At 35.0% G+C, this 19,412-nt stretch overlaps 1 protein-coding gene across 2 annotated transcripts in view; it reads left to right on the forward strand.

Moving 5' to 3' along the window:
- Positions 1 to 19,412, forward strand: part of SNTG1 (syntrophin gamma 1) — a 313,217-nt gene that overhangs the window by 149,465 nt on the left and 144,340 nt on the right. For both annotated transcript variants that reach the window (XM_012571962.5, XM_030266184.4), the window contains exons 2-3: positions 8,236 to 8,290; positions 17,360 to 17,494. In XM_012571962.5, coding sequence (XP_012427416.4) covers positions 8,264 to 8,290; positions 17,360 to 17,494 — 162 coding nt within the window. In that variant the 5' untranslated portion in view covers positions 8,236 to 8,263. The remainder of the gene's footprint in view (positions 1 to 8,235; positions 8,291 to 17,359; positions 17,495 to 19,412) is intronic.

Raw genomic sequence — 19,412 nt, forward strand, 5'->3', positions numbered from 1 at the left:
TCAGCACAGTTTACCACTAGCCAGTGTTTGTCTGAATCAACCTCTGTTTCTAAAAGCTGAGCACACTATTGTTGGTGTTTATTTCTGACTTTAGCCTTATAGCAGGATTAACACCCTGCAGGATAGGGATGTGTGGACTGTTGGGATGACCATTTCACAATCTCATTTCAATCCACTTCCATAAAAAATTATTTTCAGTGAGGGGTGCTACTCTCACAGGGATATTTTCCAATTAGCTCTAAAGTATTTCTCACTGGCTACTTAGCTTTGTTTTAATTATACAATGCTTTAAGTGCTCTGCTTTCCTATGTGGCATATTTTGCATATCTCAAGTTCCCTTTTTATATATTTTGACAGTGTACTACTGCAGGAATAGTTTGACAGTTAATAAACTTGACATGATGATATTACAACAGCACTACTAGAAAATTCCTGCTTTCTGGATTCCAGAGTAGCTAAAGAGGCTTTTGCTGCAATCATATAAAAACTCAAGTGGAAAATTAATTTTTGATTAATTTTGAGCCAAGTTGTTGGTGTTTGTTTTCTATACATACTGAATTCTTCTATAGAAAAGCACCTGCTGTAAAATAAAAAGGAAAGTGTTGAAGGCTATGCAAACAATGATCATGGTATCTCTATTGGCTAGAATTTCCTAGTTCCTGGCATTATTCCGCCTTCCTTTGTTGGCAACTCTTTGAAATAGGTTACTGTTTGGGTTTGTTTGTTTATTTGTTTGTTTGTTTTGTGTTTGTTTTGTGTTTGTTTTGTGTTTGTCTTTTGTTTTTGTTTGTTTGTTTGGGTTTTTTGTTTGGTTGGTTTTTTTGTGGTTTGTTGGGGTTTTTTTGTCTGCTTGGGTTTTCTACCGTAACCTAAGGAAGTGTTTTGTTTACTGGTAGCTTTTATAAGTGACTTTTCAGATAAGGCAAAACTATAGCAGGAGCTGCAATAAACCTTGGTTTTTCTCTCAATTACAGCTATGCTGTCCCAGAGATGCCAAAACAAATACATATTTTTTATTGGTGACCACAGGAACTGACCACAGGAACATGCTTTTTGTAATAGGAATTCTCAGACAGGGATATTGCTGCTGATTACAGGACCTGGTACTAGAAGCTAAGTTGCAGTTCCAACTTACTTCTAAGTCTGTCAAATGGTTCAGTTAAACACATCGATTTAAATATTTCTATGTTTTTGTTTTTTGTTATTGACTTGATTATTTATGGGAAATCTGCAAGTTCATATTTTATGGAAGAAAGGAAGGAAAAAAAAAAGCAGTGAATAAAATCAGCCATATTCAAGGATCAATGACCTGACACACTAAACAACAAGAGTTTGTATAGCAGTGCAACTCCAAGATGCCTTAGTCCACTTTAAATAGGAAATCTGTGGTGTTGCTCTTATAATGTCCATTTTTTTTTTGTTTTGTTTTGTTTTCTGGTATTTTACCTAGGTGAATCTGATACCAGAGTATAGTAATTTGAATTCAATGTCTCTGCAAACAGTCAAACAGTGTTATTTACCAAAAATAAGTACCTGGTTGTTTTCTTTTTTTTTTGTTTGCCCTGACTCTGTTTACTTTTATAGGTTCTCAAACTACCTCGCTACCCATTTCCTTTGGTGGCTTCCAGTCATATTCCCCAAACATTTTAACCTCTGATAGCCCAATTCTATTTCAGTAAAGAAACTGACTGCAGTTGCAAAACTGGTGATGGTGGCAATTTCTAAATAGAAAGCAAACTCCAAATAACAATATGAAAATGTGCACTGAAAGGTAAATTATGTCAGTTGTTTTAGTGGGATGCTGTGGTTTCTGTTACCATCTCAGTGGGAAGGACTGATAAGGTCTAGTGCCATTGCAAATGTGTCACATTGTGATATGTAAGTTGGTAATGTAAAATTGACAGTTTTTTGCTTTTGTGAATATAAAACAGGAATGTTCTTTTCAATGGTAGGAATGATTTCATAAAACCTAATAAAACAGACCAAAAATGTTTTGACCGTAGTCAACTAATTTCAATCCCATCAAAATAAGGAAAGGTCATAATTAAATATTGGTTTGGCTATGGGATTTCAAATGAAATTTAGATTTTTATTTGTCCTGAGTCAATTAAAAATTACTTATTCCTATTGTTTTCATTGAAGTTAATGAAACTTCTGAATTTCTCTGAGAATAGATTTTGTAATTTCTTTCAGTTATTCTTATCTGGTTAGTTCAAGCTCTCTCAAGACATACTGGCATTTATGATTCAAACTGTATCAAATGAGCAGAAATGATGTTATATCTATTAGAAAATCCTGGTTTGCATTTTCCATAGTATATGGGAAAAATTTTAGTCAATTTGAAAAATGGAAATATGTGCTTCTTTTTTTACTCTTGTGTACTGGACATGAAACATATTCATATTATTTTAATTCAACAATCTGTTATAAGTCTGATATCATGTCCTTTCTTAATTTAATCTGGTTTCAACTTTCATTATTCATTGGCTATTGTTATTTTAATTTTTCTTAAGCAGGGTATACAGATTTTTAAAATATCACTGTTAATGATTATTTTTTCATTAAAAACTGCAATTAACTCTGGACATGTCACCTGCTTATATATGCAAATATAAATATATTTTTCAGGAGTTCATAAAGGATCTAAAAATCTTAGATAAATACTTCTCAAGTATTTACTGCCATTAATTTATTTTCTAACCTCCTTTAGAAGATTGATACAATATTTTTGTCTTGTTTCTTTTAACGTAAGTTAAATCAAAAGATGCAGTATAATGTGGAAAGTCTCACTGAACTATTGGCATTAGGCATATTGCCAGGGGCATGAAATTTACATTTGAGTGTGAAACAATTGCCTTGGCAGAGGAATGCCAGTATGTCTTCCGTATGAAAATTTTGTGTTGAGAGATAATGGAAGGAAAATCCAGACTGCAGTGCCAAAAATTCAGATAAGAACTTCTCTTTGTCTCTGACAAAAAGCACTGTTGTTTAAGCAAAACTGAGAAGTTTTCTAAATCATGTCACAGTTCATGCAGCCTCCAGAGCAATGAAGAATAAGGAGACATTTAGTACAAGCCTGAGCTCTGACATGTGCACTATCCTCTTCGAAATCATGTACATAATTATATTTAGATACATCCACTGAATCACCAAAGGGTAACATTGGAAAAGTGAGAAACCAGGCAAAAGTTTTTTTTTTTTTTCCTCCTGACAGCATTCAAGACTTTGACCCAGAGCCAAACTTTCATGCTCCAATTTGCCATAGTGCGTTTCACATAATGACATGCAGCAACAGCCTACTGCCATTTAATATCACTGTTCTGAGATTATTCTCCTCTAATAATGCTTTTCTTTCTGAAAGATTGTGTGTTGCTTTGTTCTGTTTTTTATTTTTGTGGGTTTGTTTGTTTGTTTGTTTGTTTGTTTGTTTTGCCATTTGCAATAGTTTTCTTTTGCCAAGCCAGAACAGACTGGGTGACTCGTTAGGTCATTTTGTGTGTGTTTGTTCTGGGGGACACTAGATAATTGTTAATGCAAACAGCACTGAATAAACAAACAGAAGCCCAAGAAAATTCATTCAGTTAATACTGCCTTCTGGATCACTGACTATGGAAAAATTGTTGTTTGTAGAGTGAATCATTAATTTGGCTTGCATATTAAATAGGCTTGCCACTAAAATAATAAATTATGACTGGCAGATAAATACGATACTTGTTTTAACCAGGGTAAAATGAACAAAACATTAAAAAAACATGTTAGTTACTAATTGCCAACTTCAATTCTTTTGACGCATGAGCTTTGCTGAGAGCTGAACATTTTGTTAAAAAGCTTTGTCAGGTAATTATTTTCCTCCCTGCCAAAGAACTGCACAGGTTTGCTGATTCCAAAGTTCATCTCAGTCTTTGCACTATCTGGTAGATTGAGGTACATACAACTGAGGGTCTTCCAGCTTCGTGAGCATCCTTATTCTTACATTTATTTTTAAAAATTGTAGTTCTGGGCAATGGATATACAGATCCTCCTTTATGTATTGAATTTTGTGAGGAGGTATGAGGAAGTGCTTGAATCTAGAGACTGTCGCCAACTCAATGAGAAATTTTTCAGCAAATGAGTCTAATATGTAAATTACTAAAAATCATTATGTTAACTGAACATAAGTAACTCAGTGGTCAAACAAAATATAATTGAAGTGTGCTGGAAAGCAATAACTGAATGAGGGTTTATTAATCTGCAGTTACTCAACTGCTCCTTTGATTTACTGTTGTGTCTGCATGCCTCTGACCACTCTCCAGTACCAAACACCTTGTGGCAAGCTGTATGGAATGAATATGTGTTCATGGAACTTGGATTTGAAGTAATGTTTCTCTTTTTCCAGAAATACTTTTATTTCCTGTGAAGCACAAAGGATTAGCTATGCTATTTGTAAGGATAATTTCTAAATCTATTTTCCCTATTTATAATAGAGAAGATTTGAGGTTTAGTTTTAATTATTGCTAAAAAAATGCCTTGCAGATTTACAAATGTTTAATTTCCTAACACATAAAAACGACAGATTTGGTTTTCTTCTATAGCTTTACAATGAAGAGCCCAAAATATTTTGGCAAGAATAGAGGCATAAGGACTTCAAAAGGCAAACATTAGTAGTAGATTATTATCATAAGTAGTTGCTGGTCTGTGATTTCTGCTTTTGAAATATGGTTTTAGTCTCTTTCCCCATTATCAGTTCAGACATTTCTCAGACAATAAGAATTTCTTGTGATTTTTCTCCGTCACTTAAGACATATACAAGTGATTTTCAGTGATATCATATACTAAATAAAATTACATTTGATAATGCATAATTTTTCTATACACTTGTTACTTGTGCATACAGTATTGTATTCTTATTTTGTACTAGTAACCTTGAGAATGAAGTGTTTCCTACTATCAGTAGTGTTTCATTTGGCTTTTGGTATTTCCTACACTTCACGAAGTGTCTCTTCTTGATGGGCACACAATAAATTTTCTTTTTGTTTCCTATCTTATTTCATTATTGTATACTGGAATATTCAGTCTTGGAAGTACTTTGTGAAATTACATCTATTATACCACTGGAATATAACCTGATTTATCATAAGAAGATCAGAGTATGGCTCAAGTGCTCAGTGCATTATCCTAAATGAAGCTTTGTCTCTGAGGGCTGCTGTAGCCTTTATCTTTGCCATTATGTTTTAGTCATTGATTTCCCTTTAGAACACAGATGCCATAAAAATACTGCTTGGTAAATGTTTCTTCAGTATTGAATAACTGCTTTTTCTGCCAAGGAGGTGTCAAAATCCCTTTACAACCTGTCTGTCACACACTGTTCCTTTTACATGCATCAGCAGAGGTCAGCTAAATAGGTCTGATAACTCAGTTTTGGGGGAGATGCAGATGGCAAGTCAAGTTGAAAGGACGGCAGGTAACTTTTCAAAGCTTGCTTGTTTATGTATCTTTGATTGCAGTGGTTCCCAGCCCCTTCAGAGAAAGGCACACTGCTTTTGGAGCCTTCCTTTCTCTTTGAGTGATGTGCGCTGTTTGTGCCTCCCTCTGTGCCTGCAAACCAGGCTCTGTCCTGGAGCTGTTTCCTCTGCACCTCCCCCATTCAAAGCCACAGGCAGCTCCTTTCTCACATTCTGAAGCACAGTTTGTCCCAGAGCAACCTAATGATGGGGAGGGGCAAAAAAAAAAAAAATATCCTGGCTGTAGGATGCTCCTATGAGAGCTAGAAAGTTGCTCAGGTGAAAGTGGCTGTGATTTGGAGATGGGGTTGCAGAGATTAGCCAGAAAGTTATCACAGATATCTGTAAGCAATTGGTTTCACAGTTTATCATTTTACAATTTTATTTTATTTTTTTTGCAATTACTTAGGTTTGTATTTTCTGCCTTTTTTCATGTATTACAGGAGGAGAGAATTGGTAATCACTGGGGCTTTTACAGCATAAGATATAACATTTCTGCATGATGCATGATATGTATTCCTGTAATTTAATTATCTAGAGTGTTTATTTGGGGTATAAATGCTGGAAACAATGACATTTCTGAGATTATTTATGAGGTACTGCACTTTGTAATCAAACCTTCTGTGTGCTGTTTGTGAAATATCAAGTGTTATAAAACTGCTGATAGTCAGAAAAAGAACATTGATAACGGGCTTACATTCTCTGTGCAGCTGCAGATGAGAATCAGTAGGAAATAGAGAGGAGAAGAACCAGTGGCAGCTGTATTGCAAAGATTAGTTACTGAGATGTTGCCTGCCTGAGAAGCACATAAACTCTCTGCAAGGAATTTTATTTTGTGTTGAGAATTATGTGTCTCCAGCTTTACAGTTTAGACAATATTTTATTAGTAAGGATTCTTTTTTTTTTCTCTGTGATAATGCAAATATTTCTGAAGTAAGTAAATAAATGCATTATACCTAAAAAAGAAAAAGAATAAAAAGGGAGTCATACTGAGTTATAGAAATGAATGAGGTTAGGCAATGTTTAGATCAAAGAGGAGCTAAAAGAGAATGAAAATGGAATTGTCATTGACTGTGGAACCAAAGTTGCCCAAATCCAAACTTTGAAGAATTTTTATTAATAAGGCAGAACATAACACAAGAGAATAAACTTTTGACTGCAGTAGGAATTAGTGACCTGTCATGACCAGGGCCCAAGAAAGGAGAGCACTGTGTGTTACTTCAGTTTGTGTTTCAAAGATACATGTCCTTATAGTTCCAGAAGGCTAAGTCCTCGGAATATTTGGCTAAGGTGAGTAAAGTCTCTTTTTGACTTCAGTTTATTCAGCTGAAAAAAAGAGTTCATGAAGATTATGAGGAAACATACTTTGTAACACAATGACTGACCCACCAGAGAGAAAATCTTTGAAATAGTAATAATGACCTTGATTTTATGAGCGTTTTTGATAGCAGTATTACAGAGACAGTTCGTTATTGGATCTTGCTGCTTGTGTAAAGCTGATAAGGAAGGAATGATGATGGGTCATTTTCAAATTTCTGAAGTGTAACCTAGCCAACCTAGGCGATCTCTGCTAAAAATTAATCTAGAGAACAGGCTGTGAAACAGGCAGAGCTCAATGAATAGAGAACATTAACCTCATATGTGTGCTGTTCAATAAAACTGCATTGAGGCCAGCAAAATAAATCAAGAGACTTAATGAAAAGATTTTATTAAGAGGATTAATTGTAATTAATAGGTCATAAATTTTTGTACTTTGTGAGGAATTTTAAATTTTATTTTAAACTTAGGCTAAGGGTGCAAATTTTGTGTTGGAACTTTGAGTACTATACCTATACAAGTAATGGCAAGCACATTATTTGTGCAAAATAGCAATAAAATACTTGGTGAAGAGAATTTTATTATGGGATTTTTTTTTCCCAGGAATTGAATGAAACTACTGTTTTGCCCAGGACTGTTTTGTGTACCCTGAAAATGTTACTGAATGACGATTCATGAGTGTTTCTATTGCAGACCCAGCAGCAGGACACTGTTAGTAGCATCTGCTAGGACTCTGTTCCAGTGGCTTTATCACATAAATAAATGAATGCATAAGTGTGCGTGGCGATGAATACACTTTAAGTAAAGGCCAGGCAAAGTAATAATCGCAGGATTTGGTGTGACATTTTGCCAGCACTCACACGTATTCCTGACTTTTCTAACATTTGTTTTTCAACTCATAAATATTTCTGGAGAGTAAGCACACTGTTAAATGACAGCGGCTTCTGTGGAGAGATTAGGTACATTAATAAAATATGAGACAAAAGGTGAGTGATGGTTTTTAATTAGGGGAGAAACAAAGAAAGTTTTTTTTTTTAAAGAGAGGGAGTGTTCTGAAGAGCAACACTTAATTGTCTCTATTTTTGATATTTTTGAGTATACTCTTACTTATGAAATAAAATATTGGAAAACATAAAAGGAAAGAAATTTTCACTTGCAATAAGAAAAGTATGTTTGAATCTCCTGTGAAAGGGAGGAGGTGGTACGAACATAAGCATTCCTTTGATTATATTCAATGAAACCAGGTTGTGTACGTTATAAGAACAGGAACAACTTCTAACATCTTCCTAATCCTGTTGCAACTTTGATCATCTCTTCTTTTAAGCAATGGCTATAACTGGACCTGAGAAAGACAAGTGAAATGGCTCATCTCAGACAGATAACTTTTATGCTTTGCTATATCTTTTTCATTCTAATGAAATCTTTCTCTCCATTTTAGACAAATATCACTTGCCGTGTCATAGCACATGGATTTCAGGACCACCTGTGAAGAGGTAGGATCAGATTTTTTTTCAAATAGTAGAATGAAAGTCAACGAACTTTTAATCCTTTTTATATTCAAGATACCTTTTTTCCCCCCTTTTCTTCCCCTGAAGTTTTAGGAATTATACAGTCAAATATAAGTTATTCAGCTGATCAGTTCATGGTGGCAGATGGACTTTGTAGCAGAAGATGAAAGAATTTGCGCCAGTGTATTCATCTCTAGACCTCACCTCTGTTCCCCTTTACCTCTTTAGGCACAATGGAGGTGCAGGCAGCTAAATTTTGTGTGAGCTTTGCTCTTCTTGAATTGTTTATATCTGAAAGCCTGTACATGAAGAAAAATGTCAATGGAGCCAGGAATCTGTCTGGTGCTGCTCAACAGAATCAAGGGGGAAATGTAGAAGTATGGAAAAAAGGTGGGTGGGGAAAAGGGAAGCTGTGAGGGTGATTGAGGGTGACCAAAATGAAAAGCAATTCCATTCAGATTTGCGAATGGAAGTAAGCGAGTAATTTTTGTCTAGAATTAGTTTCCTAATGTCAATGCAAAGTACTTCAGTCCCCCTCCACTGGAGATGAGGGAAGTGCTTTCTGTGTTTCTACTGATTTGTCTTAGAGAAAGCAAATAAAATGTATTTGTAAACATTAGCAAGGACATCTTATTTACTCAGTGATTGTCTTTGTACAGTTGTTTAAATGTGATTTTAACAACTTCAGCAATTGAGACACAGTGAGAACTATTTACAGCAAATTACGTAATGATTTTGATGCACTGTTATAATTAAAAAATCATAACAATTACCTGTACACTGAAAACCACAAACAGCATTTAGAAAGGTAGGACTGGAAACAAGAATACTGGATAGAACGTTAAGTGTGACCATGATCCTTTGAAAAAGTGGAAATTAAGGGATTGGAACAGCACTAAATCAAGAACTGCAGCTAAAACTGACTTGGGAATTAGTTGGAATAAATTAGGGGCGAAGAGAAAATAAGCAGACTAAAGAACACTAAATCATGACAGCATTCTGAAAGGAGTAGCAGGGTCAAAAAGTCACCCCTAAAATGAACCTTGCCTTTTTGGAAAGAATACTGTGATGGTTTTCCAGGATGGTATATATCAGGCTGTAATACCTCAGAAGATGCAGGCATGGTATAAATTCTATAGCAATATATCCCAGATTATTTGCATGGAAGAAGACATTCTTATTAATCTTGAGGTTTGGTTTTTCAAATAGAGTATTTTCAGTTGGAAGGAGCATGCAGTGATCATGTAGTCCCATTTCCTAACTGCTTTGTGGCTGACCAAGAGTTAAAGCATGTTATTAGGGCATTTTGGTTTTGGTTTTATTATTATTATTTCTTTTTGAATTCACTTATTCAGGTAAAGAGGAAGATATGTATTATTTTCATAGGTTTTTTTTTGTTTGTTTGTTTTTTTATATTGTTATTCTTTAAACTCCATAGATTATTTAGTGGCAATTGACTTCACTCTGTCCAGCAGGTATAATGACAAGAGCAGTCACAGAAAGATGGCTTGGCATACGAGTCCTATCTTAGCCTTTACAGTGCAAGTACACTGGCAGATCTGTTTCACTTTGTATCTAGTTTCTAATGGGGGCATTGATTTCAAATTTAGCTCTAAAAATCAGCTGATTTGCAGAGCTTCCATGGTAGACAAGGGAAGGAGAGGATGTTTCCACCCATCCTAAAAAAATTCAATAATCTGGAGACTGCAAAGAATATTTACTAAGAAATTTTTGATAATGGCAGTAAAAGTTTTTGTGAGGCATCTTGTCTGTCTGATCTTCCTCTTCCTCGTTTTGTTTCTTTTCATCTGCATATCCTGGTGCTGTAGCCACTACACTGCAGAGGAACTGAAATCGCTCTCCCAAGCTGGTGAATGCATCTCAGATTCTTGTTGATACTTCTCTCCTTAGTAATGGCAGCAAATGGTTTCAGCTGAGTTTCAATTAGCATAAAACCAAAATTTTCCACATAGATGCACTGAGGCTAAAGCATGTTTTTCATGGTGACCATGACATACTCATATTTTTTTCCTCAAATGACTTTTCATTCTAATTAACTGCTGCTCTAAGGCACTGGAGGTCTCTGAGGGAACCTTAGTTCTTTCACAGTACTGATGCTTTCATGCATCCCTAATTTCTTCTAGTGTCTACTAGTGAGATTTGGTTTGAGATTTGGACACTGAAATAGTCTTGTCTCCTTATAGGTACCTGCATGTACACTTTGTGCCTAAATTCCTGCAGCAGATCTCATTGGAGCAGTCAGGGTTATTATAATGAGAGGTTAAAAACAGATATGTAGACATGTAGAGTTCATTTCCAATCTCAAAGTGATTTCTAGTATCCTAATGATTATTTTCTCCCCCAAACATTTTATCTTCAGGCTGTGCTGCCTTTCAAGGCATCTTAAAGTAATTTTAGTCTGCAGGAAAGTAACTTCCACGCTAGACAATTCAAATGGTTCTACAAAAAGAAGACATCTTACACACATACACACATTTTTAAGGGAAACTACCTGCTATCTGAAGATGTGATTTTTTTTTGTGTGTGTGTGTGTCTTCTCTGCTTGCTACTTCTGGGAATTTTTTCACTGTTTCATATTTTATTATTCAGTATTCCATGCTCTTTTCCCTCGCTGATCAGCAAATATATCACATTTTTTTGTTCTTCTATTTAGCAATATCTAAACCATAAGACTATCCAGCTTCTCTTTTACCCTTTATCCCAAGCTTTTTGAACTTTACAAGAGCATAAATCACAGAGTCACCGGGTTCTCAAAACGCTCTCCTGTACTCACTTGACCTTATTCTATATTCTGAAAACTATCTCTTGGAAGATAACCTCAGTCTCTGACATAATACTGTCCTCTGCAGTAAAAGTATCCTTCTGTTGAAATTGAAGACTTGGGATGTTTATAATGCATTAGAACATTTTGTCCTGTGATTTTTTTTAAGTTCATCTTTTCCATGTAATTTATCAAAAAACTGTATTAACAGCTTTCTAACTTTTTGAAATCTCATTCTTTACTTCTAATAGCTTGACTTCCCCCCACCCCCCAATATGGCATCAGACTTATTTAATTTAATAAAACCACATTAATTTTCCTGCTTACACTATTCATTTGTTTTCACAGTAGTGTCCACTGTTTCTTTGAAGGATTAATTTGAATTGGTAAACTGATTGTCCTCTGCTTTATGAATTGCGTAAATGTTCTTGTAGACTTCACAAGCTTTATAATTTGATATGTTCTGTTATTCAAAGGTGTAGTGACCTGTATTTAAACATCCATCTAGATCGAGGGGGAGCTTTCCTGCAACAAAACATGTTTAAAATTTTAAGCCATATTTAACTTTCTTGCTAATTTCTTTCCTAACTATTGTTATATACTTTTATGGTCTGTTTCTCATCACCTTTATGTCATTTTCTGATTCACATATTTTAGACTAAGCTGCTGTTTTCCTTTGTTTATAAATCCTGTTAAATAGTGATTCTGTGGGTTTCTGAGTTTTTTGTTAAATGAAGCTTCAACTCAAAATCTCATGATGGAAAATAACTCGTAATTTGCAATATCTGTTAGAATGTAATAGGTTAAGTAAATTTGAAGAAACATACATATTCCCACAATAGCTTTCAATTCTATATTACTTTGCCTTTTGTCTTCAACTGTATAGTCACAGTAAACTCATTGGCAACTCAGACATCAAAGTGGCATCCTTACAGTGTCAGAAAAAGAAAATTATCTCTCTGAAAAAGTACTGTAGCTTAGTAAGAAGCTCATATATATACATATTTATGTAAACATATATTTTTTCCAAATGTCTAATTTACAGTTTATATTTCAGACTGTATGAAACAAGGAATTTCTCTATAAGAATTCATTCTTTCAATAAAATCTCTTAGAAAGAATGCCACAGCAAATACTTACCTAGCAAATACCTGCCAAATCAAATGAAAATAAATTCAAGTCCAAATTCGGAATTTTTCTGCAGTTCTTTCAGACTGGAGTGTACAATTCATATGCAAGAAAGGACTTGCTGTCCCTTGGATTGGAAAATGTTGGTATCTGATTGAAGAGGCTCTGAATGACAAGCTGAACACATCCCTGTGTGTCTGGGCTACATTCCAGTTTTTGACAATATAAGTGCTTTCCACTTAATCTAGCAATACCTCCACAGAATGTGTAGCTGGACTATTTAAAAAACATCCCATATATAGTTCTGACACGTATTCCTGCCGCTTGAATCCATTGCTATTACCTCCTTAAATCCAATGCCATTACCTCCTTAAACCTCTGATTCAATTTCCTTTTTTATTATTGTACTTAAGATTATGAAGCAGTGACAGGCATATCTCCAAATATTCAGAGGTCAGCCTCAGTTCAAATAAGCATCCAAAAGGGCAGATATTAATCTGAAGGGACTAGGTACACATTTAAGGCAGTTTTGTAACCCATTCTCCTTGCTGCTATCATGTTCATGATAGTAGAAATAACTTTCAGGGCTTAAAACCAAATTGCAGAGGCTTACTTTCTTTTAAGACATAACAGTCAAAGTAGAAACTAAGAATCTAGGTCACCTTGCACAGTAAATGGGCCAAGATTTTTTCTTTCCCCCTCTTTCTTTCTTCCACTTGTTCATGGACTAAACTATTCTGGGATATTTGTTGAAGTCTTCCTTCTGATATGACACTATGAGAAGCAAAGCTAAATAGATAGTTTTATTACTGTAGGGCCAAAGACATAGATAAAGTAGAAGAAAGGAGAAGATATAGTCACGTCTTGAAAACTAATTACAAGTATTTAAAATTGCCTGAAAGACTGAGAAACTCTCCTTGGGCACAAAACATAGGAAATGTTTTAGAATTTTTTTCATTGTCATAAAAGACAAGAAAAAAAATCAAAGACATAAAATGAAAAAAAAAATGAAAAGAAAATCAGCAAGCAGACTTGAATAGGCCAGGTAAATTAGAAAAAAAATATTTTGGAAGTTCTGCAGGAAATTTACTTCTAAATCAACAGGTGACTTTAATGATATTTCTCCTGCAGTATTTATTTTGGTATGTGTTATGTAGGTACCCTGCTGATAGTATAAATGTAGGAACTGTAGTTTTCATGTGTATTTTCTCTGAAATTATTTCTTAAATATTTTTGAAGGCCATTTAACAAATGTGGAAAGTTTGTTTTGGTATGTAAGAATTTCTTTTAGCAAAAGTATCTTTAGGCTGGATCTTTTACACAGCCCTTATGGACAATGTGCTGTAAGTCAGGATATAATTTTTAAGGGGCCTTTTTTCATTGTTCTATTGCCAATAATGATCACAGTGTGACCATATTCTCTGGAAAAGCAGTCTGCCTTAAGGGCTCTGCCCACCTCTGCTGTTCTCTGATAGTGACCTGAAGCAGAAAATTCACCACTGATGGATGTCACAAAGCAAAAGGAAATCAGTTTTCAACCCCTCTTGTAATTATATTAGTTCAACAACTGTAAGCAGTTCCCAGGACATCAGCTCTTGCCACATCAGTGTTCTTATCTAACTCAGCTTGAAACTGTGTGGAATGAGATGACAGAGGCAACCTTGTTTGGATGCAACATCCACTCCATCTTTAGGTACCACTACCTTCCTTCATCACTGCTTTTGCTTGAAGCCACAGGCTCTTCTCTCATGTGGAAACTGTCACCTCTTTACAATGCTTCCAAATGCATTCCTTAACACGCCTCCTCTGCTTCATAAAAATGTGCCGCTTCAAACACTCAGTTTTTTTCCCATCTTTGCAGCACGGGAGCCCAACTCTATAAATAAGGTGATGTTCCTGGTGATTTGGCTCAGACTAGGTTTGTTGGCTTAGCAAACTGTTATCAGCTGAACTCTACTTCTCTCTGCATGTTTGCTGGGAGGTGATGCAGTGTACCACACGTTTGAGCACAACAGGATGCCTTGCCTGGCCCAGCAGCTCAGCCAGTGAGCTGTTTGTGTCCTGTTGCTGTAAGACAGGAGTAGGGCTCAGCCCTCTGCCAGTGACATGGGAATGGCTTGGAGGGAGCAGCACAGCCTCACATGGAATCTCTTAAAAATTGGTATCTGGAACAAAAGCCAATATCAGCCATAGCTCTTCATTCCCACATCTCATGCACACATAAACACACACATGCACACTATCTAAACTCTTCAAATGGAAGAGAGGGGAAGGCCTATAGGCTATACAGCTGATCAGAATAATTTTGCTGGGGCCACACAAATAAATATTTTCTGTGTGCAGCAGTTTACATAAAAGTGCATGTAGAGGTTGTCTTCCCTAATTTCCAGCTCTGGAACAGGATCTCGTATCTTTATTTTACTCAGTTTGTGGAATACTTTGAAGGAGGTAGGTGAGAGCAGCAAGAAAGAGGTTTTAACAGACAAAAATAAAACTATTTAATTTCAGTCCTTGTTCTCAAGGTCTTCTTTTGAAGTTACCTAATCAAACTCAACTGTATTCCCCTTAACATGGTTAATGCAGCTGTCAGGTTGGAGAGGGAAGGAGCTAGTATAATTGAAGATTTAATTTTGAACTGTATTATAAACTAACTTTCATAAAACCCAACAACAGTAAAGTGGTTCATTACATTTTAGAATGTCTGATGTAAATAAGGTCTTTGAGTGTGTGTGATCAATCTTTCCAAGGGCCAAAATATTTTGCTGTTCCCAAGCTTGATTTGCTTGTTCAGGCTGAATAAGCTCAGCTCCTATGCATTTAGAAACTGCCTTGAATTTTAATTTTATTCTAATGTCTAATTGTGCCTGCTGTGGTTGCCTCTAATTCCTACAAAGTAGCCACCCAGCTTTTGCAGAAAGTCTCTAGGGATTTTATAATGTAATTGACCAAATCAGAAATGTGCAGTGAAGAAAGGCAGTTACTGTACCCAGTGTATGAGAGGCAGAATTTATTCTATTGCCAGTTATCCAGGGAGGAGGAAAAGCATACTGCAAACTTTGCTGCAGAAAACAGATATTTTCTAAGTTTTATCCCCTTTGACCATAATTATTTTCAATCCACACTGTTCAACTTCCATTGTCACTTACTGCTTCCTTCACAACTTCAAGGACAGAGAAGTTCCAAGGACATGACCACTCTTTATTTTAATAGTGTAACATTTTATGTATGATATGAGAGAATTTTTCAATGGTATTGAAAACCTAACTTCTGTGATCCATTGATTTTGTCTGTGCACATTAATCATTTTTTGTCTTATTCACAAAAAAAAAAAAAAAAGAAAAAAAGTAAAAAAAAAAAAAAAAAAGAAAGAAAAGACACCTTAATGTTAGAAAAATGGTGTAGGCTGACTGTTGACCAGAGGTTCGACTGACCTCAGTGTGAGTTCAAGGCATGGAGCTCTTCATTCTTTTCTTCTTCTTACCTAGATTAAAAAGAATAAAAACAATGTCAGAGCCACTTTCAAAGTCATGGCTGAATTATATACATTTGCTCCTGGCATCCAAGAAAAAAAAAATTCCAAAGTTTGAGTGTTGAGTATGGAGCAGAAGTGACAGAACAGTTTGTCAGTTCAGAACCTTATATAGAGCTATTTAAAGATTGTCCACGACCTTTCCACCTCGTTTAAAGCCCTGTGAGAGAGATTTAAACTTCTCATTTGCCAGTGGCCTACTGGCAGTTCCATATTTGTGTTTGTTCTCTCCATGCTATGGATGTAAGAGCACATTATGGGGAGATCTTCCAAATCCTCTTCTAAACTCTTGTCTGAGTAAGAGCCCTCAGATTCAGCCAGGTCAACCTTGGCGCTTAAAGTTCAGAGAAATACTTTTCTTTCCTTGATCTCCTCTTAAGCCAACTTTTCAACAGTTGTTGGATTGAAATCTGACCTCTATGAAGATAGTGAAGGTTTTATTGTTGGCACTGATGAGTCAAAGGTTTTCAGTACCTTTTATATGTGGATTTTCATCTGAGGTACATATGTATATATATCTATATATCTATATCTGTCTATATTTATATCTGTCTATATTTATATCTATATTTATATTTATATATATATCATCTATATCTATATCTATATCATCTATATCTATCTATATCTATCTATCTATCTATCTATCTATATCTATATATATATATATATATATATATATATATGCAAATACTTGTGGTGATAAATTACTTGTAAAGAGAAGGTTTTAGATTGTTTGCCAGCAGATTTCTCATATTAAAAAACTGCTCTACCAGTAGGAATTTTTTCCATTGATGAAGTCTTACAAAGAGTGCTATTTTCAACATAATCTCCAGGGAAAATTAAAGTCTGATGGTACTTTCACATGCCAACCTTTTCAGTGCTCACCCTCTCATGTATAATGCTCCAAAAGATAGTGCAAGTAGATACTACTGCAAAGGCACTGTTAATTGCTGGAAAATCATTTATTATATATTGTGGAATCCTACAGATTTCCTGATTTTAGCCATAAGTGTAAAATACAGAAATGGAGCCCAGAACTAAGTTGCTACAGGGAATTTTAGTCTGTGATTTATTTTTTCTTAATCTTAGTTCAGCATCCTCATTTGAAAAGGACCATAAAAAAGTTAAATCCATGTCACATTCACAGACATGGAATAAATAGCCCACAGCTGGGTTCATGTAGCTGTTGGTATTCACATCTGGATATTTTGGAGGTGTAATTGTACGTGTTTCTGAGTCAAAAATGGTGTAATATGTGGAGGATCAGTTTTTATTTCATGTCCAAGTGGAGTGTTTCATCATTTAATGAAAAGATAGAAAATAAGAGCCCAGCTGATTTGAAGCAATTTGGAAGGACTTTCACAAAATCATCATGGGTGAAATATCACCTTATTATTGCAAAATCTGCCTTTAATATTTACTACTGTAACATTTGTTCTCTTGTAGTCGAAACAAAGTAAATACAGTGATCATTGAAAATAGTTTTGGGTATTTGTTAACATGTTTATGGTGACTGTACCTATCTATCTAGTATTCTTATTCAAAATACGACTTCTAACAATTCTAAGTGCTTACTGAAAATAACTTTTTTTCTTTATTTCCTCCTTTGAAGACAAAGACAGGGGTTTGTTTGCTGCAGGATGGTAACCAGGAGCCTTTCAAAGTGCGACTGCACTTAGCCAAAGATATTTTGATGATCCAGGAGCAGGATGTGATCTGTGTGTCTGGTGAGCCTTTCTATTCTGGTGTAAGTAGTTTTTATTTATTTTTTTAAGATGTTCTTTACAAAGAAAAAGTGCTGTGTGTATGTGTGTGGGTGCATACATGCATCTGTATGCATTTCCTCCCATGGATTGGCATTTCATTTTGTACTGTTAACACTAAGTGTATTTTAATGTTTCTTTTGTGAGTAATTATTATAAATACTCATCTAAGAAGCAGCAATAAGATAATAAGATGTATGCATGACTGCAATACTGCTTCTCTTCACTCACCCTTACGTATTGGAGCCAATTAATGTGGGAGGGATGACATGAGCAGTGGTTTTTGCAGGGAGTACAGATATCTCAATGTAATTATGTATCTGAGTATTGTCTGTGGAGTTGATAAGATCATTATAGCAGGGCTTTTCTGGAAGAGAAGTTACCTTTCATCCTCTGTTGCTTGGGTTCCTTCCTGTGGTAGCCCAGCACTAGACTTGAGGAATGCTGTGAGAGTCACTAGCTTTAACAGCATGTCATATTAGCAGAGATGGAACACTGGGATAATGGGGTTTATGTATTAAAGTTTTTACATGATGTGTCAGATTCCTTATTTAAGCATCATATTGAATTTTGTGCATGAGAAACTGCAATTATTTGTAAGATCTGTAAAATTTTATATAGAATAATATTGTAGGGTTTAGAGCTAGTGTAATGAAAAGCTTTTATTTAATATTAGGAGATAGGTACAAAAATAATAGAAAACATTTAGTATTAATTTCTATAGACATTTTAATAGATAATGTAATTTTATTTTGCAGAGATATTTTTAAGATTTATGTGAAACTATCATTAACATTCTGGTCTCCCTTTGAGCTAATAAAATAACCACAGAATTTAATGTTAAATCTTGTGAGGCGTAGTGATATCTGTTCATACAAATGTTTTGTTAATGTTATTATGACTGTTTTGTTATTTCATTGCTGCTGTTGCCACATACTTACATCTCTAAATACAAGCACAGTAAAAAGATAGAAAGCGCAAATCAAAAATAAATTGCTAGAATGTTAGCAGTGCAAAGAGTGTGAAAGATTAATGAAAAAATGTATCAAATTTTTCTTCTCATGATTATGAATATCACAAGGTGAATTCTTTGGAGCTTTTCTCTGAAACAAGAGGAACACATTGCTTAGAGTCTCTGTAGAGTCTGGGTTTATTTGCTTGACAAATCTTACATTAGCTTCTGACTGTTTCATTCTGAACAAATGCAGTTTGCTAATACAGGTCTGTATCCTTTATGTGGAATATAGATGCTCCTTTTATCCATCAGACTCCTCGGTTCCTCAGTAGACAGGACATCCAGCAGCCAGGATAGAAGGAGTTATAAGTTCAAGCTCAAGCTGTAGTTGTTCAATTAGCAACATACAGTGTGGCACCATTATTCTACCAACACCATTCTGACTTTATTTATTAAAAGATTTTATCACTCAGAAATATAACTTTCATTATTCTGCTGTAATATCTGTAATATCCTGCTGAACTTGTTATTTAAATGTCTTCATGAAATGCATATTAATTTATTTTTCCCTTTTCACAGCAAGGCTTGCTCTTACAGTATTTGTCTCCTTAGTTTTGCAAAGGCTTTTTAGAAAATAATGGATTATTTGCTTCCCCAGTAAAACTCCCCCATGTTATTTGCCTATTAATGCATAACTCATTAAATGATTAATATTAGTGTGATGATGTGGAGTTTCTTTTTCCTGGAAGTGTCATTGTTACAGTAGTGATTTTTGAGCACTTTACTCTGATTTCATTTGGGATTAAGAATAGATTTTTTAGCAGTAGGTTCATTCCAACTAAGGATGATTGGCATTTCACAGACAGTTAACTGTCCTTTGTCACACGTAATTTGAATAATCTGGAATCATGTACCTTGATTGTGTACTATAATCACACAAGTCCCAC

The sequence above is a fragment of the Taeniopygia guttata genome, chromosome 2, assembly GCF_048771995.1.
Source record: "Taeniopygia guttata chromosome 2, bTaeGut7.mat, whole genome shotgun sequence".
Lineage (NCBI taxonomy): Eukaryota > Metazoa > Chordata > Aves > Passeriformes > Estrildidae > Taeniopygia > Taeniopygia guttata.